This window comes from Strigops habroptila, chromosome 3, assembly GCF_004027225.2.
Source record: "Strigops habroptila isolate Jane chromosome 3, bStrHab1.2.pri, whole genome shotgun sequence".
Lineage (NCBI taxonomy): Eukaryota > Metazoa > Chordata > Aves > Psittaciformes > Psittacidae > Strigops > Strigops habroptila.
The window spans coordinates 83,591,155-83,617,911 of NC_044279.2; the positions used below are offsets into that span (position 1 = coordinate 83,591,155).

The 26,757-nt window shown below is 41.6% G+C and overlaps 3 protein-coding genes across 10 annotated transcripts in view; 1 reads left to right on the forward strand and 2 right to left on the reverse strand.

The window, feature by feature from the left end:
• Nucleotides 1-2,374, reverse strand: part of SPATA5 (spermatogenesis associated 5) — a 197,257-nt gene extending 194,883 nt beyond the window's left edge. For all 7 annotated transcript variants that reach the window (XR_003990412.1, XR_003990411.1, XM_030478201.1 and 4 more), the window contains exons 1-3: nt 2,194-2,374; nt 1,530-1,654; nt 782-939 (exon numbers count right to left, since the gene is read on the reverse strand). Coding sequence is in view for 5 of the 7 variants with exons in the window: in XM_030478201.1 (XP_030334061.1) it covers nt 782-939; nt 1,530-1,654; nt 2,194-2,335 (425 nt within the window). In the remaining 2 variants the exon portion in view is untranslated. The remainder of the gene's footprint in view (nt 1-781; nt 940-1,529; nt 1,655-2,193) is intronic.
• NUDT6 (nudix hydrolase 6) lies at nt 2,315-16,618 on the forward strand. The gene is made up of 5 exons (XM_030478206.1): nt 2,315-2,592; nt 3,078-3,281; nt 8,593-8,648; nt 11,760-11,814; nt 15,253-16,618. The coding sequence occupies exons 1-5, from the start codon at nt 2,334-2,336 to the stop codon at nt 15,639-15,641; spliced, it is 963 nt and encodes a 320-aa protein (XP_030334066.1). The 5' UTR covers nt 2,315-2,333; the 3' UTR covers nt 15,642-16,618.
• FGF2 (fibroblast growth factor 2) overlaps nt 14,179-26,757 on the reverse strand; it is a 51,353-nt gene continuing 38,774 nt past the window's right edge. For both annotated transcript variants that reach the window (XM_030478207.1, XM_030478208.1), the window contains 2 exons: nt 22,607-22,710; nt 14,179-16,334 (listed from right to left, as the gene is read on the reverse strand). In XM_030478207.1, coding sequence (XP_030334067.1) covers nt 16,149-16,334; nt 22,607-22,710 — 290 coding nt within the window. In that variant the 3' untranslated portion in view covers nt 14,179-16,148. The remainder of the gene's footprint in view (nt 16,335-22,606; nt 22,711-26,757) is intronic.

Genomic DNA, 26,757 nt, shown 5'->3' on the forward strand with positions numbered 1-26,757 from the left:
AATTTCAAGACAACTGTGATTTGTACCTTTTGCTCCTTTTTTTGGACTGAATTCCAATTAAAAAAGAAACACCTCAGAATTTGCAATCCTAAAAAATATTCCAGTAAATAAAAGCAGAGCACAAAGCCATACATATACAAAGGGCAAGTTTTTAAGGAAAGTGGTTAAAAAAAAATCACTCCTGTGATCAACCTGTCAGCCAGTATTTCTCTTAACCACAAGAGGACTTTTCAACAAGAGCTTCTCAGATAGCAGCGTGCAGCATACTTCCTAATGACAACAGCAGCAACACAGGCTCCTTCTAACCTGACATCAACTATACACAGAGAGATTATCCTCATCCTTTACAAGTGACTGACAAGTTCAATGAATCTGCCTTGATCGTGCAGTTATACACCCTTGCCTAATGCAAACGCAATGCAGGTAGCTTGACCTCTGCTTCAGGAGGTGCTGGGCTACCGTTACTATTCATTAATTTAACATAAAACAAAGAACCTCTTAAGACTAATGAGCTTAATGTCATTATGTTCCTCACAACAGCACCTCAGTTGAGATTTTGTACAACAGCTGAGCCACTCCACTGCTCACAGAGGAGGGAGCAGTTAGCAGCAGTAAGCCAACAGTTATTAAACTTTAATCTTAACCCTACAAACATCTGCACGTGTTTGATTTTGTGTGGGTACTAACACCATCAAAGCAAGAGAGAAAAATAGCATCTTCTAGGAGGTGAGAGTCTGCAGTGCAAAGCAGACACCTCACTAGGTTATAACAAGTTCCATACCTCAACTTTACATTGACTTCCTCTGCCTGGATGACTGCACCAATTACAGGCTGCACAGTGACAGCATCACCCAGATTTACTTTCAGGTTCTTCTGTGTGGTTTCATTCAGCCCAACTTTCCCGCCTGGAAAGCCTGTGGTGGGCCAAGCAGTACAGACCTAGGATGAGATTCCAAGCAAACAACTGTCAGTTGAGATGGATTTTTCTTCCCACCATTTCCAGTCCTCCACTTAGGAGGAGCAATGTTTTATTACGAAAAACATCTGCTGAGGGGGAAGAAGGATTAGGTTAAAACCTGGTGCCACAGAGTAAGATATAAGTAGCACTGAGTTCTTAAGATATGATCCAAGACACTTTTCAAGAAAGAAAGGGTTATGTTTTGCCTACAAAGGCAATAAAAAATTCCTCCAAGACCCTACACATTCTGCAGATGACCCAAAAGCATACACTATAAGAAATGCCTCAAATCAATGAAGAAAGAAAAGGGCTATACTCTTTCTTCGCAAATAAAACATGTGTGTGTGTATATATATATCATACAAAATATAATACACATATTCACACATGACATACATTTCTGGGGAAAAAATCAGTACTGAGAATAAAGATGTAACTACAGTGTAGGAAACATGGATAAGCCCATTCACTATCTTTCTCAACGCATGCTCCATTTTGATCCCTGCTGAATACAAGAGAAACATGCTGAAAGCCCCAAAAAAGCACCTGTAGGAATAAGAAACAGTCTCACCTCCTGTCGTCCATCAGCAGAGGTAATCAAGACTGGACGACCTATGCATACGTTTGCAGACTTCATGCTGCTCAGTGACAGCTGCGCGAGGGCTCTTCGCAACATTTTTGGAACTTTATCATCTCCTAATATTTTCAGGGAAAAAAAAAAAAGAAAAAACACAAACAAAAAACCCAAACATCATTTTTTCCTACCTGTCAGATGAATTCAGCGTTTCTCTAGCTCCCCAATCAGTATAACTAACAAAACCCTTCCAAGCCCCCACGAAAGGCAGCACCCAGCCGTGAGGGGAGTGCAGGGACCCTCCTGCGGTGAACTGCACTATAAGGTGACAGTGTTTTCGAGAGATCTGAAAACACCCACAGCCCCGTGGATTGATAGATTTTCTATGCCGTTTTAGCTAACAAGAAACAACAAAAAAACCCCACAAACAAAACCAATCACACAGGGCTCGGCCGACCTTGCCCAAGAGACCCCCACTCTCCCACGGGGCCCGTTTCCGTGAGGGGACGGGGCAGCCCCTCGGACCCCGCCACCGGAGGCCGGGCTCGCTCTAGCAGCCATGTGCGCCCAGCTTTGCACGGACTCATTTTTAAACGAGCCGCCTTCAGCCCGCCGGGCCGAGCCAGGCGTCAGCCCATCCCCGTCGCCCGCACTCCCGTACCTGCCTCCACGGCGTCAGCGACACTCAGCGCCAGCGGCCCGCCCTCAGAAGCGCCAGGGTGGGCGGCCCGCGGGGAGCCACCGCCGCCACCGCTGTCCGGGACCGGCCGCCCTTTGCTCTTCCTTCTGGAAGACGCGGACATGCTGCCCCGCCGGCTACCGCCGAGCGCTTCCGGGAGCAGAGGCCGGCACCGCCCAAGGGGTGGACTCGTCACGCCCGGATCAGCCCCGCGCAGCGCCATGGTGAGGCCGTGGCGGGCGCTGCACAGGGCGCGGGGCTGGGCGGCCCTGGCGGGGCTGCAAGCGCGGCCGGACAGGTTCGGGGGGGTGAGCGTGGACTTGGCCGAACTGCGGCAGCCCCTGCGCCTGGAGCGGGCCACCTTCGGGCGATGGCTGCGGGGCAAGTGCCGGGCGGGGGCGCCGGGGACGCAGGGCGGGGAGGGGGGCAGCGAGTCTTTCCATGGCCCCTCAGCCGTGCGCCCCTCAGCCCCGAGCGCCACCCTCAGACGCGCACAGCCGAGGCCGTGTGGTGAGGGGTGTCGGCAGAGGCAGCCGAAGGGAGGGGAGGTGCGTTTTCCCGTGCCTTACGGCAGATCCTAACATAAACCCCATTATTTTATGTATTAACACCAAATTTTAGTACTTAAAATGCCAAGCTGGCAGCCTCTCCTCTCCACCTGTCGCCGCTGGCACGTTTCTCACACCGATGGTAGTTTGACCCGGTGATAAATGAGGTGAAAAAACACAAACTTTGATGCATTAATCCCATCGGATTAGGTTTACAACCTAATGTGCGGTAAGGTTTACAACCAGAAGGAGCAACGGCGAGGGGGGTCTCAGTGGCAGCGGTGGCCTTCACCCTCTTCACCTCGCTGTGTCTTGCAGGCGCGGTAGCCCAATGGCGGGAGGAAGGCCGCGTTGCTGTCTGGCTGCATGTCCCCATTCTCCAGAGTGGGTTTGTGGCAGCAGCCGCTTCACAAGGCTTTACTTTCCACCACGCTGAGCAGGGCTCGTCCACCTTGACGCTATGGCTGGGAGAAGGGCCCAGCAGGCTGCCAGGGTACGCCACTCACCAGCTGGGAGTTGCAGGTTAGTGACAAAAGTGATTGCACCCACGAAAAGCTTTATGAACAAGCCTCTAGGACCAGGTTCAGTAGGAAATCAGCTGCCTACTGCTCGGGTAAATTTACAAAGTGAAGCATGTCATTCATGAATCATAGAATCATAGAATGGTTTGAGTTGGGACCTTCAAATCATCTTGTTCCAACGTCCTTGCCACAGGGAGGGACACCTTTCACAAGACCAGGCTCCTCAAAGCCCTATCAAACCTGGCCTTGAACACTGCCAAAAATGTGCCTGTACGACACTGCGTATTGCTAAAAACAGGCTGCTAAAGTGAGAGGTGTCTCAAAACAATTCCAGTTTGAGAAAATTATGAATAGCTCAGTGAGAAGAAAATGTGTTCCTGAAGCTTTAAATTTTAACTCAAGGATATTGTTTTTAAACACCATTTTGAGAAACATATCTTGGCTTTCACCTAGCAGATGAGAGGTAGGATTTCAAGGTTCAAACAGCTTTTTAAAAGCGAAAAAGTAGCTACAGGCTTATTAGGAAAAAAAATCGCTTTCCTACTCCCTTTCCTTTCTGTAGGCGCTTAATATGTGACGTGCATCTGCCTAAACTATGCTCAAGTTAAGGACGGTAAATAGGGCAAAATTGACCCAACAGGGGTTGTTCAGGGGCTGGCACAACCACCGGCCTAAATTACAATGGTCTAAAAGCTGCTCTAAGCTGCGCCTAGAAGTCCACAAGCCAAAGGAGTATATTTCACAAACAAACATCTGGATGCCATGCTCTCACCCATCTAGACCTCCCACAACCACAGCTGGAAAGGATTTGCTCAAAAAACTGAGGCAGTTCCCAAGGAACTAGATAAGATGGTTTCTCTTTCTCCCCCCTCCCCTTTTTTTTAATACAGCACGGTAAAAGGAACTCATGATTAGCCAAAAATACAATCAACTTGAACTGTGCTACACCAAATTTGAATGTTTTTGCATGTTTTTGCCTCCTTCCCAGCAGACTTCAACAGAAACATTATTAGCCATCCCATCAGTCGGTAATCTCCTGAAGCTGGAGGCTGGTTTGGACCCCTCATGTGCTGGTAAAGGCTGGATACAGCAGAGGGACAGGAAACCTCTCCCGTTACAACCTTGACTCATTTATCAAGGGATGCTGTGGGACATTAATTCTTCACCAAGTGGTGTTAAGACCCATAAATAGCAATTTGAAAAATCTAGGTAGGAAGGACTTACAAAAGCTGGATTATATGTAGCAGTAGGTCAGGTGAAAGTAAAGTTTGGAAAAACAAAGCTTTCAATTACAAAACAGCACTGCTACTATCGGTATTGAGAGTTTTCAGTTACAACGCCAGCAGAGGTCAGGGTAGAAGCTGAAGACAGGCCTGGATTTTTTCAATGGACATGTTAGAGCATGTTTTCCTGAGGTATGAAAACCTCACCATTAAAATATGCAGCATTAAACTTCAGTAAGATAATGCATTCTCCTAGCAAAAGCACCATGTTACTCCTTATGGTTAAAACTTGCATGTTTGGGGAGACATGACTTAACTGGAAGGGGATTTTTGTGAAGGAGGTTTTGCATAGCTGAAAGTGAGAAGAAAATCATGTAATAGATGTGTTGCGACCCTGATAGTTATCAGGAAGGACTTAGTATAAGAAAAATCATAAATCTGAAAAACTCTCAAATAAACATTTGCAAATATTAAAAATGCCCTTTCAGAACATAATTTGCTATTGTACATTGAGAGAAACGCTTTGCACTCTGCAAGTAGGAAAAACTTTGAGGGAAGAAAAGGTTTCATAAATGCAGGAATAGGGATTTCATAATTTATTGCACAGATTTAAGAATTGCACAATGTATAATGTATGTATTCTTTGCAGTCACTTTCCAGACCTGTAGGTTCTTATTCATAATTGGGAGTTTCTTTAAAAGAGTTGAAGACTTAAGAAAGACATTTAGGCAGGTAAACAAACAGATTTCTATGTACAAAATGACGACTGCAGTATTTTGGGGTTTCCTCTGTTCCACTCACTCTTGGTGGTTCTGGAACACATCCCAGGAATACACTAAGCAGTGTGGATAATACCTGGCATACCATTATTAAATTATCCTGCAGGAGTGAGAGCCCGCATAGTGGAAGTTCTACTTGTAATTTATTTTATTGAAACATTAAAATTAAATAATTCTTAAAAAATATTAAATTACTTAAATATATGCATTTCTTGTGTGTGTGCCAAACCCTAGGCTTTTTTATTTGCCGAACAAAAACCTGTATTTTAGAAAGCCTATGCAGCAAATTTGCTGGCGAGAGGCTTCGTCTCAAAGCTGTGGCAGATCAGTTAAATGCAGCACTTTGTCCCATGGTCATCCTGAAAATAAAAGGCAGAGATGTTGAGCATGGTTTGCCAGCCTACGGGAAGCCAGCCCAGGCAGCAGACAACAGGTAGCAAGCCCATGTTGCCAAGTAGACCAGCTGGTTTTCATCCTGTCTGGAGTTTCCCACACAGTAAATGCTGCGCAGCCAGGGCTAGTGCCTCAGCATGGTCTAGCCAAGTGATGACAAAGGTGTGAATAAGCAAGGTCAGGTCATATTTTGCCAGACTAGATCAGAGTCCCCAAGCAGCAAGCAGCAAATGTTACTCATTAGGCTCGGCCATTATTGTGTAGAAATAGTGGAATATGTGATGTGACTTCCAACTAACTCTAACTTACTGCGTCTGCTTGTAGGTGTAAGGATTTTCCAGATATGTAAAGGTACAGAAGAGCTTCCCGTGTATGAAATGATTAAGATGTTTTTGAAAAGCATTTCCAAAATTCTCCACCTCCTAGGAGGAAGTGGTCTGCCATCCAGAAAGTTTTGTGTTTGTAAATATACCGCATAACAAGGGCATAGGAAGACAAGTTGAGGAAGGAAAGTAAAAGGAGAAGAAGAAAAGTAAAAGTCACTCTCTTCTCCTTCACATGTAATATGAGCCTTACAACGTGGTTGTTATTTCAGTGCTGCCTACCTTAAATCTAGTTGTTGAAACAAAGTCTCCACACATACTCATATGATAGCCTAGGCCAGCCCTGTTACTTAAGGAAAGGTGTAAAATGAGCAGCTGCATAAATGTCAAACTGTACAGGAAGCTGCAGTTAGATAGGTTATGATGGTCCAAGGAATCAAAAGTGATTTAAAAGCAGTTCCCAAGTTGTTTTACAAACTAATACCTATTCCTGTCTGCTGCCATTTACAATGCAAGCAGTCATGTGTCTGCTCATTACTTGGATGGCAAGTCCTTTTCAGTGCTGAACATCTTTTCATATATGTTGACATCAGTCACAAATAAAACAGGTAGAATGAAGGTATTTTTCCCCTCCATTACGCGTTTTCTGGAGTTGTCTAAGGGATTTTTTTTTTTTTCTAATTTTCTTACCTATTTCCCAAAATAGAACATTCAAAACAAAGCAGTGTTATAACAGCAATTACAAAAACCTTTCCAGAAAGTCATCCTACTGTTGGATGATTTAAAGCTTCAGGTGCCACATGAAGGTACCAGGAGGTATGCAAGAGGGAGAGTTTTTAGAGCTGCAGTCCAGAGCCTGTGGTCGAGGTCTGATCTCCTCGATTCTACCTAAGATTCTAACGCTGATTTAGCTGAGGGACTCCTGAGTTAAGCTTGGGAAAAGGAGACAAGACAGCAAATCCCCTTAGTGTTTTTCCTTTCTTCTTGCTTTGGATTTAGGTATCATCTAGCAGAGATTCTGGTCATCTCATAGAGAATTTCATTGCCAAAAATTACATTAACAGGCATTGGTTTCTGTGGAACAGAGGAAAGAAAAAGTTCTTTCTGATTCAAACTGCAGTTTCCTGTCTTCAGCAGTCCTCCTTGGTCTCAGCAAACCATTTGGCTGAAGAATGGCTTTTGTAGAACATAATCCCCTGTAATCGCAGCATGCATCAAAGTCGCCCCTGCTTTTAATCAGTACAGTTCTTGAACCTGGACACTGCTAAGCGTTTACAGGAGGAATGAAATCATAAAGTCATAAGCCATGGGGAGGCAGATACGTGACTACCCTCTTAAAGCATGTCCTCTGACATATCTTGAAGGAAGACTGGTATTTCATCTTCTAAATATTCCTCCTCCACAGAAGCCTGCTATGTATTATTAAAAAACAGAGGATGTTTTGAGCTGGACACTCATCCTGGACACTCATCCCTTGATAATTCCCTTCTGTGGAAATACTTCCCCGTAGCATTTTAAATGCATATATCATCAGAGATGTGACCATATACTCTTCCCCCTGCTGTAAAATGACAACCTTTTTTTTTATTGTTAACTACTAATTTGAAACCCATGCATGACTGATGTGGAAAAGAGCCTGGGAAGCTGCACCACACTACTCATTCTGCTCACCACAGCACACTTTAAAATCTGAGAAAAATACCTGTTTTAAAGGGAAGGCATTTTTAAAGTATGACCAAGGAGTGTGACAGGATGATTAAACATGAAAGCACTTGGGTTTGGAAAAGAAGGAGAACTTGTAATCTGCTGGAGAAAGTCATGGGCTGAACATGAGGACACAAGGAAAAGCTGAACTTTTTCAGTCATACATCCTGATTTTTATTTTTTTTTAATCAAGTGAAAGTGTCACTTTCCCACTTGGAAGCAATGCTTTTTGATTAACAAGTTGACTCAGATTACTGCGCAGTTCCTATCATGAGTTGTTAGCTGGGCAGTACAGTATGAGTACATAGATAGTCCATCAGTTGGAACGTCACCAGTGCAGTCAGCCCACCAACTACTAAGCCTGGTGTGTTATTAGCCAGAAAACCCTCAAATCTTCACTACAGCAGGCAGGAGTTCTTTAATGAATTTCACTGGAGAACAGCTCTTGCCCATCGTGGCCGCTCAGCCAGAGTCACTGGAACAATTTCTGTTACTTGAGCAAGACTGCAGGCACAGCTGTGCTGAAGCAAGCAGCTTTGCTAGGTTATTTGGATGGTGTCTTGATCTCGCATTCTTTAGTTCTGATAATATTAACACAAGCAAACTATTCATTTCCTGTCTAATCTGGAACTTAAATGTGGGAAGTCTTTATCTTGGTGCTGCTAACTTTGATTTTTTTCTACAGGATACTTAACCTTTCTTCATATTTTACTATCAGTTTTCCACTGACAAACCACTTTCTGCTATTCATCTGTACAAATCTTGCTAACTGTAAACTGAATATCAGTAGGGGGTTGTCATGCTTTATCAAAACATATTTAATTAGAGTGGTTAAGATTGAACATAATTATCTTAACACTTCATCTTTTCCAATATTATCTCTCTACTAGGTGCTGTTCTAGATGAAAGCACTGGAAAGGTGTTGGTTGTACAAGACAGAAATAAGGTAAGTTTGTTACAGGATTGGGGAATAGTTCATTTAGAGAAGCCTACTGTGTAGTATAAAACAAAGATAATTTTATTTTTATTCCAGTCCAAAATTGTGATAGTTCGAAGTTACTTTTATGAATGTCTTGGAACACATCTATCAACAGATAGATGTTGATTTGAAGGGAATTTTGTATTTGTACAAAATAGTACAAATTGTACAAATTTGTACAAAATTTGTACAAATAGTATTGCATTTGAAGGGAAAAAACCCCAGGCTTTGAAAACCAATGGCTTTGTTGTTAATTATAGCTGGTGATTGAATCAGCAGAACGAAGTATCCTCTCTGCTGTTTTCTCCTATAACTGACCCATGAGTTCCTGATCTTATGCTTGGATCCATGCAGCCCTCTGGAAAACCCCCATGGCTCGAAGCACATTTTGGGAAAAGGATTCTGATTCTGTTTGGTTTTGAAAATTCCAGACATATCTGTGGCTTTAAATAAGCAATAACGTGGTTGGCCATGACTTGGAGACCACCTCAGTACCGCAGGTGTAAAGATGATCAGTTTCTCACAACCGGAAGTGCTTGACCTCGCTGCTGAGAATGCCAAACCAGAGCATATTAGTGTGGTGAGGGTGGGTTGTGTGATGTGGCCTGAGGTAACCCAGCATCCATCGCTGGTAACACCTCCAGCCTCTATCAGGCTAACCTGGGTTTAATACGGCACGTGCAGAAAGCTCAAGAGGTCATTAGCCTGTGCCATTCTATGTAACATACACTTAGCTGCCATCATGCTTTCATTTGCAAATAAAAGCATCTCTAGTACAGTGAGATTAACTGCAATTTAACATGGAAACAATCAGAATTTACATACATAGATTGAAGTATACTTGGATGCATCGTTTTCATTTTATACAGATAAAACTATGCCAGAATCTCACTGGCTCCATTTTAAAGTCTTTTCTGAAATTAGCTAGCAAAAGATTTCCTCTTGGGACACAAAATGTGACTTCAGTTCACTGGCAACTACAACGCAGTTAATGAACTTCAATAAAAAAGTACTTTCATCAGCAGGTTAAATCATACAACATGGTGAATTTTTAACACAAGAGTTCAGAGGAAGAGAAACTCCCTCTCCTTGCTTCCTCTGAACTATTAATTTTACATGTTTACTTACCATAAAGTAAAATTTGAAGGACTTCTCCATAGCAGGACCTCCAGACTTACATTCAGCAGTTACCAATTAAAGCATAAATCCAACATGCGAGCTATAGGCTCGTAAAGTGGTTCCAGTTATGAAGTCTCCAGGAGCAGAACAGCGCATTGTGAACTTCAGAAATAATATGTTTAACTTTTACGCACACAGAAGCTATAAAACTGCATGCTTACCTTTTAGTAAATGCCTCTCAGAGTAAAAATGGAAATTGCACATTCAGAGGGAAATACTAGTTTCCTAAGCCCAGAAGGCTTAAGGTTTAACTTCTTCACGCTGATTTTGTTAAAGCTCACCCACAGCCATTTTAAGCACAGGTACTTCTGTCCAGTTTTACAGGAAGGCATTGAATGCTCCATTCAGGTTCTAGGTCTGATTCCGTACTTGCCAGCATTACCTTCCTAGGCTCTGGCCCAAAAACACAGGAGGCCAAGTCTGGCACTACTCTTCCCTCCAGCCCATTCTGGAAAGTGGGATGGGTATGTTCCAGGTCAGCTCTTCCAGCCTACCTTTCCAGAAGAAAGCTGACAGCACAGTGAGTGAGGAAGGTGAAAGGAAAGAGTGATTATTTTCGACTCCCCTCTTTACAGCTCTATTTAGTGACTGGATAAAATTAAGTATAAAACCTGGAGTCTATGAATACCCATACATTGCCTGTACTGTGAGCAAATAAAATACCTCAGTGTGAGCAAATTGGCTCAGACAGTTGTTTCCCACTGTCTGTTCCACCACTCCTCTCCATTCTCCCCTACAAAATGAACAATGCCCCTGAAATGGTGACTTCTAATACAAATGATGTTCTGAAAGCTTTAAAAAACCATAAAAATTGAACAGCTAGTGGAATTCTAAGAGCTGTTTGGGTTTAACTATGAAAGGACAATTCCACAGCACACAAAGATTTCCAGGAACTGAAAGCAAAGCTGAAAGCCAGTAGACAACTATATGTATTTTCCAGCTGCACTATTTTTAATCCTTTGCTTTAAATTCCTATCCAAGCCCACTAAGAGTGCCCAGAAAGAAAAAAACCAAAACCAACCAACCTTCTTCCAATGTACTCGGGGTTTCAAATCACTGGAAAGCAACAACTTCCCTCTCCATGCTGCATGTACAAGAAAAGACACCTTTTTCTTTTTTTTTTGGCCAGTGTAGCTTTTTACTGCATTTATTTCTAGTTGAAGGTTAACTTCTTCCTACATAACTTTTAATAAGGAAAGAAATAAAAAGAATAGTACATGGATGGAAAGGTAGAGCCTGGAAATCTTAGTGCAATTGCAGGAGGTGTAGGAACTGGGACTCCTTGACCGCTATCAGTAACAGCACCACGTATGTACTTCACATTCTATTTTAGGTACTGAACTTTATTGCAATTCAATAAATGCTTCTACATATAAATCACACACAAGGCATCAGTTTGTGTATTCCATGAAAACAAATGACAAAGTTACACTACATGGTTATTACAGACACACAAAGTCATCTCAAAGCCAGTGCAGTATAAAACGGTACTACAATCATAATACCTTTTTGTAAGATTAAATATATATACATTTTTTAAAAGCCAAAACCAAGGAAGTGGAATACATTAGTGATTAAATATAAGATTATATCATCTATAGCAGCTTTTTTTTTAATACCTAACTACTCTAGTTATCTAGCAGCAATGTTGTCTAATGACTGTTAGACAGTTTGTATTTTTCAATCAGTAGATGTTTTGTTCCAATATTTCATACAGACTGTAGGTATCGCTGGTCATCACATTAGCGCGAACAAGGAAGTTCCTATGTAAAGCTGTACTGATGTTTGTAATTACAATATTGCAACTTCAATAAAAAGTCATGTGTTAATTGTCTCCTTCATATTAGGGAGTACAACACCAGCTGCATGCTTTAGTAATTTTTTTCTCCTCCAATACAGACTACAAATGCATGGAAATTTCCAGGAGGTCTCTCTAATCCAGGCGAAGACATCGGTAAGTCCTAGGATAACAGGTGAGGCATCATCAGAATTGTGAAGACATGAACAGGACTGAAATACATCATGACCCACATCACTCTTGTGACAAATCACTGCCTTGAGTTGTTGAACAGATGAAGTGACATGGTCCTGTGACCTCAATGGTAATGGGGTAACGTTATGTGCAGGGCAGAGAAGTTTTGCATTTGTAACATCTACCCTTTGCCACACTTTCTTCTCTTAATTGAGTGCTTGAAGCCAGCTTATTTTTGGTAGGCTGTTGGACATGCTGTAATACGAGCCAGAAGTGCAGAGGATTAAGGTAATCAGGATGTATCCCAAATAAAACTGAACCAGCGAGCTCTCGGCTCCCACTGGAATCCAGGGCAGTGAGCTCGATGAGGGAATGAGCAAAAATTTCCAACTACTTTTTTTTTTTTTTTAATGTGCAAAACAGAAATAAACACACTTGCTTCCTTCCACCCTTGTTCATTTGGTTTGTTTAGACTGAGAGCTCTTTGGCACAGGACCAGTGCTAAGTGCAGCGCCTCGGTCTTGTGGGGACCTACTTTCAACTAGAGACATAGGGTGCTTCTGTGTTAAAAACAAGGCTGCTTTGAGGAAACCTGTCATTTCTACCTAGTGTGGCACAGGTGGGTTCAAAGGTGAATGAACAAGGGTGTTTACAAAGAGACAAAAAATTCTGCTTTTACTCCTTGTATCTCACCCCTCAAAATTAAGATCCATAGACTGGTTCATTCCTAAGTTATGCTGCAGTTACTAGGTAGCTCTTGTTTTCTAAAGTTATGTTTGCTGACATTCATTTAGCCCCAGAGCAGGATTCAGATAGGAATTTATTCTTCCAGCAACTCAAAAATGTTGCCCAAAGCAATACAGCAGCTCTGGCAAACTAGGTATCAAGCCCAGGTTTCCACCATTTTATACCTTAGAAATACCTACTGTTTATCAGACTTCCTACAACAACAGGTGGAACAGTATTCCAGTTCATTATTTCAATACATGGAGAGAATTTCTAGTTAGCAGGGTATGGCTGAGCTGTAGTTTCCGTAACTCATGAGTTACATTTTAAGTCTTTTTGTCAAAAAAGGCGACAGAATTATTTGCTTGACAATGCAAATACACATACCATAGTGCAAGGGATTCACGTTTTCATAAGAATTTGTTGTCTGGCCAGGCTCCTTTTCACTTCTAGTGACAGAGGTTGGCTCTAGGCCAGGAGGTAGGGAGGGATTTTTGTACCGAGGGAAGAGAAAACAGCAAAGAGCTCCCCACAAGGAGCGCTGCTGCTGAGTAAGGCAGTGGCCACCCCTCAAGTAGCAGGTGAGATGATGGCTGGAGCCTGGATACACTCATTGAGAAGGGCCTGGGAGGAAACAAGCCTCTTACAGCTACCCTCCTGCCACTACTAAACTATAACATAGTACAAGTTATGATTCACTGCATCACATCTTTATACTACAAGAAGATATAAATTAGTGAAGCATAAAATACAATAGAACTTAATTTTCCCTTTTTTATCCTTACATCAAACCTTATAAACTCACAGTCGTTCAAGGGACCAAGTTTCAAATTGCAGCTACAAATGGCAGTTAAAATGCTTGAAGATCCTGTGTTTATATGAAATGACAAAATACATGGCTGCCTACTTTATGAGTACTGACTCGTGCAACTAACCTGAATAGTTTTGTAATGCAGATTAAGCAAAGTGCATACATCTTTGCATTTGAATATTTCTGAAACTCAAGCCCTAGTTTCTTCTAGCTTAACTGTCAATTATATATTTTTTGTGGGTTTTATATATATATATATATACACAAACCTTTAAATAAAAGGGAAACAGAAAAAACACACTGTATCTAAAAGCAAAGCTCAAAGCTTAAGTGAAATCTCTTAATTATTTCATTTTTCTCAACCACAGCCTGCCTCAGCGTTCCTCACAACCTCAGTTCTTTACCTTCTTTGATCACTTCTGTGTAACACAGCCCCTTGCCTAATAATAAAACCACTTGCCACAGGCAGGTTGCTTTGCAACCCGCTCTTTTAAACAAGAGGGTTGCAGCCTCTCCAAGGGTCAGTCATGGTAAATGAGTGTCTTTCCCCATATGCAGGTGCCTTTTAACTAATTAACACTAACGAAGTCACAAACATAAATGTTCTGCAGACACCACTTATTAATGCGGTCCCACAAAGACCTCTAAATACCTGGAGTAAACTTTACGCAGCTCCTTCCGCCGCATGCTGGAAGTTGAGCTGAGGCAGAAGGACGTGCAGATTCAGGGCCATTCACATACAGTTGACTGGCTTCTGCTGGATAAATCAGTTTATATGTTGCTAGCCACTGTATGTCCACATTATTTCTAATATTTGAAACTACCTCTAAAATGCCTGCCTGCTCTGTTCACCTCTGACATATCACAACATGAGCTTCCGTAGGAAGGCAAATACAAGTTCTCTTAAAACTTATTTTGTGTTTGAAGTAAGTCAATGCACTCGTTTCACACTGAAATGAACTAATGGAAGCAGGGAACATCACAGAACAGCTACATGCATTCACAAACAAGACACAACAAGGAGTTTACATAGAGTTGGAAAAAGCTAGTATTTTACCTACCAGTATTTTACCTGCCCCTGGCGAGTAGGATTTGACTTGACCACAATGAAACTGCAGACTTTGGGAAGATAAGTAGAACAGAAAACTTCTCATTCGGGCTCCTCAATTTAAGTTCTTACCTTCTAAGCCCCTGGAGTTAAGGCTCCTTTGATAAGGAAGAAAACTGATACCTCCATCACTTCGGTTGATGTGCACAACACGTACACATGCAGCACAGATTCCTGCAAGCACTGGCTGTGTGCTATGCTGGTATTATGGCATATCTGAAATGTCACTGCACACTTAACGTACATCTTGAAACAGACCTAGCACCAACTTTCACCTTCTTCAAGCCATATTTTTACCCATTTTGTTATACCTTGTGGCAAAGCACAATGGAGTGGATTTAATCAAGTGGTCTCCTGTAGCTACAGGTGTTCAGCTGCTCTGGGTCTGAACCTGAAACTGGACAGAGGCAAGGAGACAGAGGGGACCAAGATTCAAAGGGCTGAAAGGAGGGTGCTATGCTGCCCTGGATTAAGAGATAATGGAGCCAGCAAGCACGAGAATGTCCGTTTCAAAACCACACCCTGTGCAGAACTACCAAAGTTTCTTACTTTCATCATTTTCTAGAACACAAACAAGAAGAGCATGCAGCAGTTAGTTTTGTTCGGGGACCAAAAAATTAGCTTATCCTTGTGTTGAAACAAATAGGCTGACATTCCAAACAGCTTACAAAGCATAACAGAGAACACTTTGAGTTACAGATTTTCTACACTGAGGAGGTTTTAAGAGTGTTGAGCTATTCTCATATGTACTGTAAGGTTTGCTCTTTCCACCTAGGAGACACAGCAGTTCGAGAGGTGTTTGAGGAGACTGGCATCAAGTCAGAGTTCAAGTCCATCCTAAGCATACGGCAGCAACATGAACACCCTGGAGCCTTCGGGAAGTCGGATATGTACATCATCTGTCGTCTGGAGCCCTCCTCCTTCAACATCAGCTTCTGCCAGCAGGAGTGCCTGAGGTGTGAGTGGATGGACCTCGGTGAGCTTGCTCAGACGAAACTCGCTACTCCCATCACCAGCAATGTAGCTAAACTCTTACTGTATGGATACAGGGAGGGGTTTGACAAGATCGATCTCACCATGAGAGAGTTCCCTGCTGTCTACACAGGCCTCTTCTACAAACTGTACCACAGGGAGCTGCCTGAGTCCTACAGAAGCATGATGTGATAGCAATACATTTCACATTTCATTACAGTAATAATTTAGGATTATTGTTATTATTGTAGTGTTACAGAGATCATATTAAAATTATCTATGGACTTCTTTTTAGGTAATTATTAGAAAGTAATTGTTTATTCTCTAACAAGTTATAGAAATATAAATTATTTTTAAAGGTAAATATTGCTGTAAGTGTGCATCAGATTTGTTTTCTTTTACTCTGTAAAGCAAGCTTAAGGCAAATAAAACAGCTCTACATAGATATCTAGCACAAAACAGAAGTATTATTGATCCTGAAAATGTATCTTCCAAGTAACTCTACCTCCGCACACACTGGCACAATAGGTTTAAAGAGCAAAGTTAGACAGGAGGAAACATTCATGGTTTAATCTGGTATTTGCAAAAGTAGTGATGATCAGCAAATAATTGCTTATGGTTTTGCTACTTCAGAGAGGAGCAGGAAACTCGACATCTTCAGCGTAGTGTGGCGTGTGTGCTCAGAATCTGCCATGGAAATCAGCTTTTAGCTGACATAGGAAGGAAAAGGATAGCTTTCTGTCCAGGTCCAGTTTTTGGTCCAGGTTTGTACTGCCCAGTTCTTTTCAGCGCCACGTACCAATCAGAGTATTTCCGGGATCGATAAGTGTTATAGTTATTAGATTCCAAACGCTCAAAAAAGAAACATTCTTCCGTTGCACATTTCTAAAAGGGAAAAAGAAAAGGGTTATTGATATTCCGCACAAAGCAATTGTTCAGATTCATGGGTCTAAGTTACCAACGACATGAATTAGCAGTACATTCGGTTTTAAGAAATTCACATGAAATGTTTCATATTTGAAGAGAGATACAGTTACTGTGAAAATACCATTAAACACACCTGCAAGAAGAGCAGCTTTTAACTATGGTTTGTTCATTGTCTTTGACACAGACCAAGCATATTCTAGTTTGGTTTCATTACCTAAGTCTTTGTTCTGATCTAAAATTCAGACAACTCAATGGAGAACTCTGCCCCTTGGCATTTACTGACTTCCAAGCTCGGTAGTTTTGCCATCTCATCCTAGATTATCATTTAACCAAAAAGACAAGTGGGATGTAAGAGAAAAGGCAGCCCTTGACTTTCTCACACCAACCTTATCATCAGTTAGATAAATCCTGCGGCAGAGTTGCAGCTTTCACCTATTCTTTTCTAATTTTGAGGTTTAACTTCCCAAAAGCTAATTCAAGCCTGTATTTACAGCAGTGGGAAACAGTGGTGAGCCTCCGTCTGTTCAAGGCTTTTCAAAACTCAAAACTTTAAGAAAAGATCAGCTCTGGCACAGGTTTATTCCACAGAGAGATCAAGCATACTCTACTAGTGTTTAGAAGTACATCTGTGGAGTTACTTTACTTCTGGAAGTAAGTTTTCAAAATACAATTCCACCTACAGAGACTTAACATACCTTCACACCTGCAAATAAAAGAGGGTGGCTCTTCACACAGTGGGTGAAAGCTGAGCTGTGGAGCTACCAGAGGAAGTTACAGTTTCCTCCAGATCACATGGATTTAATCACTTTTGGACAAATTGATGGAAAAGAAATTAATAGAAATTTACTGAACAGATAAAAACCCTTCCTGGCTGAGAGGACCCCAAAGCAGAGACTGGCTGGAGGCTGAGAGACCAACACAGGGCATGACTAGGTGTGTCTTTTCTTACATGCCACATTTGATCACCATCAGGGAGAAGACATTCACTGCACACAAAACCCCAAAAAGCCCCCCATAAGCCTGCCGTTAACAACTGCAGTGCAGTGTACTTTCCGCTGCTCCCTTGGGGTGACCATACTGGAGGTAAGGAGTCTTCATTTTCAAACGATCTCTCTCCTGTTGGTGAGATAGATAACCTGAGACAGGTATTATCTGTTGCAAGACTTTTACACACAGGTTTTCCTGGATTGTTGTTGCTGCCTGGGGGACTTAAACCCAGCTGATTTAACTATGGTTACTATTCGTAGCTGTTCACAGCCAACTGAAAAGAGGAAAGTTTACTCATTTTCCAAAATCCACCACCAAGAAACCACACAGTTCCTCTGTACTGAAAGCATAAGAAGACATACAAACAGCTCCAAGTAAGATCTCATCCTATAGGAAGAGAAAGGCTATTGGTGTTAACTGCACCTACCCCAAGGCATTATTTGCAACAGCAGAACCCCTGTCCATGGACAGCATTGCTCTTGCAGTGGTCACAGTGGTAAACCTGCCTGCAGAACTGGTGCTTGAAGCAAGAGAAGTTATTGTCTCCCATACACAGATGGCAGAAGTTCAACACCACAGGAACTTACAGGGACACGGACACACGTCCCCCTTCTTTTCATATACACCTCCTGTCAGTCCATCAATTCATACTCATTTATCCAGAAAATTTTGGGGAACACCAGAGGAGGAGAAAAAGTTAGCCTGTAAAAATCCTGAAGAGGGGACAGGGAATGTGGAGCAATTCTCCTAAATGAGCAAGCTACTCTTTGTTACCATCTCCTGGTAATATTCTATATATAAAGTGAGCTTGAAACAACAAGACTTCATACAGTATGCACAAAAGTGAACAAGAGTAATTCCTCATAGATGCCAAGTTTCTGCAGCTACAAGCAATTAAGTCATTCGAAGGCAGTCTGGAATTAAGTGATCCACCTTCAAATAGGAGGGGGCTTCCCTCCACTTCAACCATTTCCAGATATGAATTTTGGTTTCTAAGGAAAAGAACTTGTAAGAGAAAATCCACAGCAATTCCTCATTTCTATAACTCACTAATATTTTTACACTTCCAATAGTGGAAATCAAATTCATGATTTTTATATGAGTTGTACTTTAATCTTTCTCAAGATAAATCATATTTTATCGCCTTTCATTCCAGCAACGTGAAAACAGACGCATTAATCACCTCAAGCCACAGATCCAAGCCTGAAACCGATGACAGCACCCTTAAGGGGGCGTTTAATAACAAAACCAAACTTTAAGTGGCATTTATGCAGGTTCTGTACGATTGCCCAAGCTGGAAGTTCTGGCACAGAGGCCATCGCAGCCAGCTCACACCTCGCCTTCACCTCCTACCCAACACAGTGACACTTCTGGAAGCGCCACACAGGCGGCGAGGGCGCTAGGGAGGTACTGGGCAGAATGTGGCCTCCGAACGCTGCAGCACCTGGTTTCTCTGTGCACGCTGCCCAGGCACGGCTGTGGAGCTGGGCACAGAGATCAGATGCCTCACACTGGTGGAAACCACGTCTTTACAACCTCCAGCAGGAATGAAATGGCTTCCAGTGCGCCTGTGGTGAACTTAAGCAGCCACTACGAAGACGCCACGTACAGACAAAAGGCAGATTTGCACATCCCTCTCCTATGCACTAAATCCACAAACACAATGGCAACTCAAAGAAGCGCATCAGACTTATTCATCCTTCCTCATGTCTCTGTGGTTTAAAAAGTAAACCAGATTAAACTCCTCAAACAGGTTTTCAGGCAATTTATGGGTGTTATAAAAATAATCAAAATAGGGTGAAAAAAAGAAAATGAGAAAAAGAAAAAAGAAAAAAGATATTTACTTTATCTTATGATCATAAAGATATTTTGAAAGGTGCCATGCGCTTCGCATACATGACACCAATTTTTTCCTACAGCACATTGCCAATGTAAATAAATGTTTTGACATAAAAGTGAACATTTAGGTGACAAATTATAGCATTGTCACCTAATGCTCAGGCTTCATGAACTATGTATTCTTCAGCATCTGCCCGAGGCAACATTTCAGAAGCTGGACTGCTGTCCAGCAGGCGCAGGATGTCAGGCACCCAATTGTGAGCCTCAGGCCTGGAAAAGCCCTGGATATCAGTGGCTTTTAAAGTACACTTTGACACTGAGTGTGGGAGTTTTTAACGTTAGCAATGGTGGTCGCAGCCACGCTCATACTAGGGCCTGTTGTGTGCCACCACTCACAGCAGCCAAACTGTAATGACAGACAAAACCCTCAGGTGATTCACACAGGGCAGATTGATTGACCAAAAGAGGCATCAACATCCTGCAACAAGGTTCTTCCCCCCCGTCATTTGCATGGCCAAATGCCACCCACCAATTGATTCCGCAGTGCAGATTGCATCTGCCTTAGTATCACATTGTGCCAATTGACTACTTTTGACATTTTGGACTCAGATTACAAATTAAAATTCCTCAAGTTTGTTTACTCTCAAAACTGAAACCAGCCTGTTAACCTGTAACTACCACAGCAGATAGAGTATGACCTGAGAAAGGTGGTGATGGTATTTAGCCCTTTCTAACCATGAAAGGGCCAGGAAATGAAGGTTATTCTCACAAATATTCTTGTACCACAATTTTAACCCATAACATCAAAAGAGAAGAATTTCCCTTCATGTCTGGCAACACCTGTCTGGTCATAGCAAAACCACGTAAGCATGAAAGATAGAGCAAACATGTCATACCCTAAATGACAAATTATTTCTTGTGAAATTTCAAAGTTCAATTCTTCCTTTCACGGGGAATTTTGAGAAATTTCTTCATGAAATTAAACAATCAAACACATTTAATTCCATAATATAATATTTTGTTACTACAATTAAGTGAAACTGGAAAGTCAAAATGAGCCATATCAGAAGGAAATGTTTCAATTCTTCCATTAGAAATCTGACGGAATAGATACATTTCTGCCCAAACATTTTTAGTTAAAACAGCATTTCCTGGGGAGAGGTTTTGACTAGCTGCATTAACCACCCATTTCCTCCAGTGACCGAACTGGTGAAGATAACCTCTCCCCCAAAACAACTGAGTCTGTTAGCAAACAGAAAGCATGAAACTGCTAAATCAAAAGCCATACCATTTCAGCAGATCAGCAGTGCTAGCAGTGATATGCTGGCTGTGCAATAAATCGTTTTGCAAAACCCAACTCAGAACAAACCGTAAAGACACATCTCAACAAATTACTAGATGAAAAACAGGACTGAGTAATAATTTGCAGAAGGAATTTTGAAGATGTTGATATATTTATAAAAGAAGGATGCTAAGCAAATTGATCCTTGACACTGAAAAGTAATAAAAAAGAAGAAAAAACAGATGGTAAAAACGACAGAATAGTGCTAAGGAATCAAAGTTACACAATGTTTTGAAAGAAATAACCAAAGTTTTCAGCAGATAAAAATTCATGTGCACTGACGACACCACTTCACCACAAAGATTTCCAGCATAGGCTCTTTCAGAGCTCTCACTGAAACACAACACTACTCAAATTGAAAACGGAATGCTGGTAAACAGCAACAGTTTCATGAATGTGTTTGTAGGCAGAGAACAGTAGAGGCACAACTGGCCACACACTATTGGGAGTCACTTGGGAGTACAGAAATCCTCATGGAAAAAACATTGCCTGTGCTGCAGAAAATGATCATGGAATTGCAGAAGTATTCATCAGGCTGGCTGAAGAACAGAATCTTTAGAGAGCTTTCACCTATGAATAGCAAAAATGAAGAGCTGTAGGAAGTAGTACAAGGGCAGGATGTTCTACAACCAGAACCCACCACACAACAGGAGGCTGGAAATCCCAAATATAAACACCCCCAGGTGTTTATAACTTTACAAACTGTGCTAAACACCCCGTTTTGACCATTCACTGTTGCTCAGGGTAAGGAGGGCAATTTGAACGGAAGGCTGAATGCCACCACACCAGCACCACAGGAAATACCCAATTATCCTTAATTCAAGAATAGCACAGTGGACGACTCCTCACATTTTCTTCAACTGAGCTGTCACGCAATATCCAAGTAAATAATGCTGTAACTTGAAACAGGTTCTTTAACTGTATTCACAGACATAAAACGGGCCTCCAGGAGCCAGCATCCCTGCTCATGTAAAACTGCTCAAGTGTTTTGTTTGCCCTCAGACTGATTTCAGCAGAACCATGAGGAACTGGAAGTCATTCCTGCAGTCCTCGGCATGGGTCTTGCATTAGCTGCAGTTCAGCTGGGTTAGGAATGCACGTCATTATGAACACTGGTTACCAGTGGGGACTTGTACAGGAGCTGAGCACAGCTGTGCTCAGGATACCAGAGCATTGGGATTATTACAAACTGCAGCTCTAGTAGTTCTGGAAGTTTGTCTGCACTAAAGGTTAGAAATATGGATGAGAGATTTACAGTGTCTATGTCTCATCAGCAAAATGAACCTAACTGCAATTCCTGGGACTTCCAAATTTATAATCTAGCTCTAGGCAACTGCAGTAACTTTCAGAGTCTGCTAAAAATATTGATGTTAAAACAGTTAAAAATTAAGCTGATACCAATAAAATGCACAGAGTTTAAACTAAAACTAGTCTCTTTAAAGACTAGTTTATCTACATTTTTATATATATATTGTTTTATTGTCATTAGCATTTATCATTTTAACATCATATTTTATGGTCATTTATCATTTATTTTATTGTTTTCAAATTTTTTTTCTTCCCAGTTTTCTAGTTTGGAAGTATACATGACCAAAAAACCCTTGATTATCTACAAAGAAGAAAATGGGAAACAATACACACAGATTACTATCAGAAACATAAAAGTAAATTTTTTTTTTAATGGCTTTGCTTTCTACTTTGAAAGGGTCTTTACAATCACTTTATGTGAAAGTGAAAGGAAAAAATTCCTTGGGGGGGGAGGGAGGGGCACTTTATTTTTCATTTGTTCTTGTAATTTCCATCTATACATGATCGCTATGATTTTTCTCTCCCAAAGAGGCCATTCCAGATGCATTTTGCAGCTGCTAGATGAGGGCAGACATTCCCATCTTCTCATAGTTCATAGACCAATTAATTGACAAAAGTTGTGCAAATAAATCACACACACAGAATCTGAGTAAGTCCCGCTGGAGGAGAGGTTACTTAACACACAGTGAGGAGAGGACCCACCAGTACAGCTAAGACACACTGAGAGATAAAACATTAAAACGCCGCTGCTTACCAAGGCCAGCAATCTGCCATCCTCCTTCATAGCCAGAAAGCGATTCGCATTTACGCCTTTGATTGACACCACTCCTCGTTCTTCTGCCTGAAGCTGCAGTTTGACTGCAAACAAACAAACAAAAAGACAAAAGTAAAATTTCTCAGCCATTGTTATATTTCAGCACTTGACAGTGAAGCCTACGGTTTCCAACCTGCAGCCGGAGAAAGCCTGAGCTTCAGCTTGCAGCAAAGGTAGCAAACTTTCTGATCACGTTTTTCATCACAGAAAATGCTTATGACAAAGTAAGTAGCTATTGTCAAATTGGTAACAGTATTATTCTATCTTCATTTCACATCAAAGCGACTGAAAAACCTGTGCAAGGACTACTTGTGGCACCATCAACTGCTGACAGAAATGGAGATTTTTCATGGCAATTTTCTTGCAGAGATATTTCTTCATGTTTATAGAACAGCATCAGACACAGAGCGCTCATTGAGGGCTAGATCCTCAGTGAGGCGCAAGCCTGGACTGTGACCAAGGCCATTCAGGACTGTATCACTCACTAAATGTTCAAAAGCAAAGTATCAATCGTACATCCAACAAGGGGTTAGAATAAAGCAACAGAAACAACTGCAGAAGTTGACGAGAACAGCAAAGACACAAGAAAATGGTGTTATACAAACACCATTGAAAAACAACAGTGTTAGGAACGTGAGAAGTGGGTTTATTTGAATCAATTACTTTCAAAAAAAAAATGAACAGTCACGGTTTTTTGAAAATCTGTCATGTCATATCACGTAGCTTTCAACTACTGCCTTTGAATTAACACAAAGCCTAAACCAATTTTTCTAGCCACAAATTACATGCAGTAGTTCAGATTAACACACAAATGCTTTTCTCTTTGCCTGTGGCTTGTTTCAAGCTATAAATACAAGCCCAAAGTGGTCTTCACCTAAATCCAGAAGAGCTATTTGCTTTTTACCTTCTTTTTTCTTCCCTGATTGCTCACATCATTGCATTCAAAACAACAAATGAATGAAGCCTTTAAGTGGTTACAACAGTAGAGCCAGAAGTTGCATCTATGCTGCATTTCTGTCTCACCTTAACAGGCGTATCTATCACACCGTACCGCAAAGTTCAGGTTTCTAACCATTGGCCACAGAGGGTGGGGAATACTGCAATACAAAGACTACACCAAATGCCATAGAAAAATCCAGCATATACCTCTATCCTCTACATGACTTAGCTATTTGTGGCTCAAAATAAATCTAAACACCGTGTTAGAACTACTATTTTTCTGGAGAAGCAGAGAGAGAAGTAACCAAAGTATATGTTGTCCTAAACCTCACAGAAGATCCTGTCCTATTCCAACTGTATTTAGAACATCTCCCTCTGAAAACCTATCTTTGATTATTTAAAATATGACTTTAAAAAAGGAAAAAGGCCAATACAGCAACTCACATGGGCTCTTTGGACTGCCTGAAGCTTCCTCCTCCCTGTCACAGAAAATACAGGCCCATTCCCTGCAGCTCCATCCCACTGAGCCCACTTGCACAGGCAGTCCAATTCAATCTGATATCAAATACAACCATTTCAGTAACAGCAGAACACAAGAAATTTTATTCCCCAAAGCCTTCGGTTTTCCTCTATTGTGGGTGGCCATTATTTCCAGTGAAATCTGCATCTGCAAAGCTCTCAGTTAAAAAAGAGCAAGGGGAGACGAGCCCACACGAGTACTCCTTTTCTCGTGTGGATTGGAATCCACACGATTCCAGTACAACACTGTGATTCCAATCCAGAGTTCTATTAAACAGAGATTTTTAAGAGCAACTCTACATCTGTAACAGGAAGCAAGATCATTGCAACACAGGCATCAAAAATAAGCGGTTGAGAAACAGCTTCTCACCTTCTTAGGATGTATACAGACACGAAAGACTTTTGCCAAAGAACTGCAGGACCTAAGGAAGGAATATGCAGGATGGCGCAACCTGGTGCTGGTTATGTGGCCATCAGGTGTCCGAACGAAGGATATGACTCACCTGGTGCGAGACTATCGCTGTTTCCAAAAACCAACCAGACTGAACTTCTCCTTCCTTAAGCTTGCATACCAGAAATTATTTTGGGAATTAGCTCAAAACATTTTCTATTTGAACACACTTTACAGAGATCTGACCATTATAAAAGCCCAACTAGAGGAACCAACAGCTGTGCTGCATTCACTCACAAGGATTTGGCCATTGACTGGCATCAGTTTGTGTTTGCCCATTTCTTTCTTTGAAGGGTTCACGAGAAACACACACCTGGTTCTGTAGAGCAAGACTGGTATCACAGCTTGGTGAGGAAGGGCTGATGGGCAATACTCAGACACGAGCTTCACTATCCACCTGCTTCTGTGGAGTATATAGGGGTTTTCTGTCTAATGATGCAGTCTTTAAAAACTTGACCTTTTAACCCACCAGAATAAATGCTTGGAGTGACCATAAATCAGGGAGCAGGAGCATCTCTTGAGATTCAGAAGGAGCTTGCTGCTTATTTGTCTTTTTGTTGTGGGGAAAAACAGATTTTTGTGATACAAATGAAAGCTTTCTTAGTTTACTTCTGTTGCTCCTAAAGACAGGACTGAAGAAACTCCAACAATAAGAATACGAGGAACATTAAATCCTTAGGATAATTGTTGCAAGCCCTTTTTTAAGCATTAGAATTATTTCATCTGATTTTTCCCTAGATACAGACATCAGTAACAGTTGCTCGTAAATCCACTAATTAGTATACAAAACTGAAGCCATACTAACAGAAATGCTGCACTTTAAAGAAGATAACATGGTTTCTTACGAATTATGTGCCTGTTGACATTTTACACCAAAAAAAAAAAAGAAATCAACCTCTCATAATTCACTAATAACTCCAGGCTTCCAAGGAACACTGAAACCTCTGTAGTCATAAAAAGTTAGGTGAAATGTTTAACTTCATCCCAGAACCACGTATCCAAAATACAGCCCTCCCAATTTATTAAGCCAAAATCAGACTTGTGAACAGCTTCAAAAAACTCCAGTGCAACTTCTCACCCTCTGGGGAAGCAGGAATGTGGAGAAAGTGCTCCAGGCAAGGACTGGGAGAAACAGACTTTCAAGATGTGCCCAAGCATACAGCGTTCACCTCACACTTAACTAGGAACAGCTGCGTGAAATAGCTGGAAAGTAATATGAATTACTGCAGCACGGACCTATGAAAGCTTTGTGACTTTCTCCTGACAAAAAAAAAAGCACAACCAACTCCTATGGCATCATACTGGGCCAGAAGTTCAGTTTCTGTAAAAACAAACTTTCAGTAAATGCTTTTAAAGCCTGTAAAAATATTTGTATAGTTTGGAGAAACGTGTGAAAAGTGTTACTTTTTAAAAATAAAGGGGAGAAGACATTTTCCTGCAGTTTCAAGTTTGCTGCCACACTGAAAGCCTCAAAAGCAAATTCACTGATTTTCTTTTCCCACTCGATAAGCAGAGTCAGAATAGCTGTGTAAGGTTTTCTGGTTTTGGCATTACTTTACGGCTTTATTAATGCAATTTGCCACAGTGTTATGTTGATAAAGATGCCAAAGTACAACACAGCCTTACTAATCAAACATATTTTGACCATGTAGTCATCACCAGAAGCAACAATTTTAGGGTTTTTCTCATTGCAACTTGGTACAGTGGGCCACAAGAGAAACCTAACACGACACTGTATCCATGTCTTTTGCAGCCTTTAGGTGAGCCTTTAGTTCAGACACAGGCCACAATTTCAGATCTACTCATAGCACTTATTTTCAGCGTAATTGAACCTCAAAACCAGATCCATGAAAGTGAACTAATTAAGAAGTTTTTAATCCGAAAAAGTAGCACAGATTGTTGTGAAACAGGTGATTAACCAACTGAGAGCCAAAAAGTCCCATTTTCCCAGTTATTCCGGCAGCCCTTTGGGAGGACCCCCCTCCAGCCCAGCAGTAAGTTCACATTCACAGCATGCCCTTTAACGTCTGATGAACACATTATGAAGTGACCATGAAGTGTAAGGCTATGGTCGATGCCAGCTAGTTTTGTGACAGCAGAGAACTCAGCACACCAAGCAAACACCTTGAGGACTGAGGCTAAGTCCTCACAAATTCATGAAACAAGAAAACACCCTAGCCCA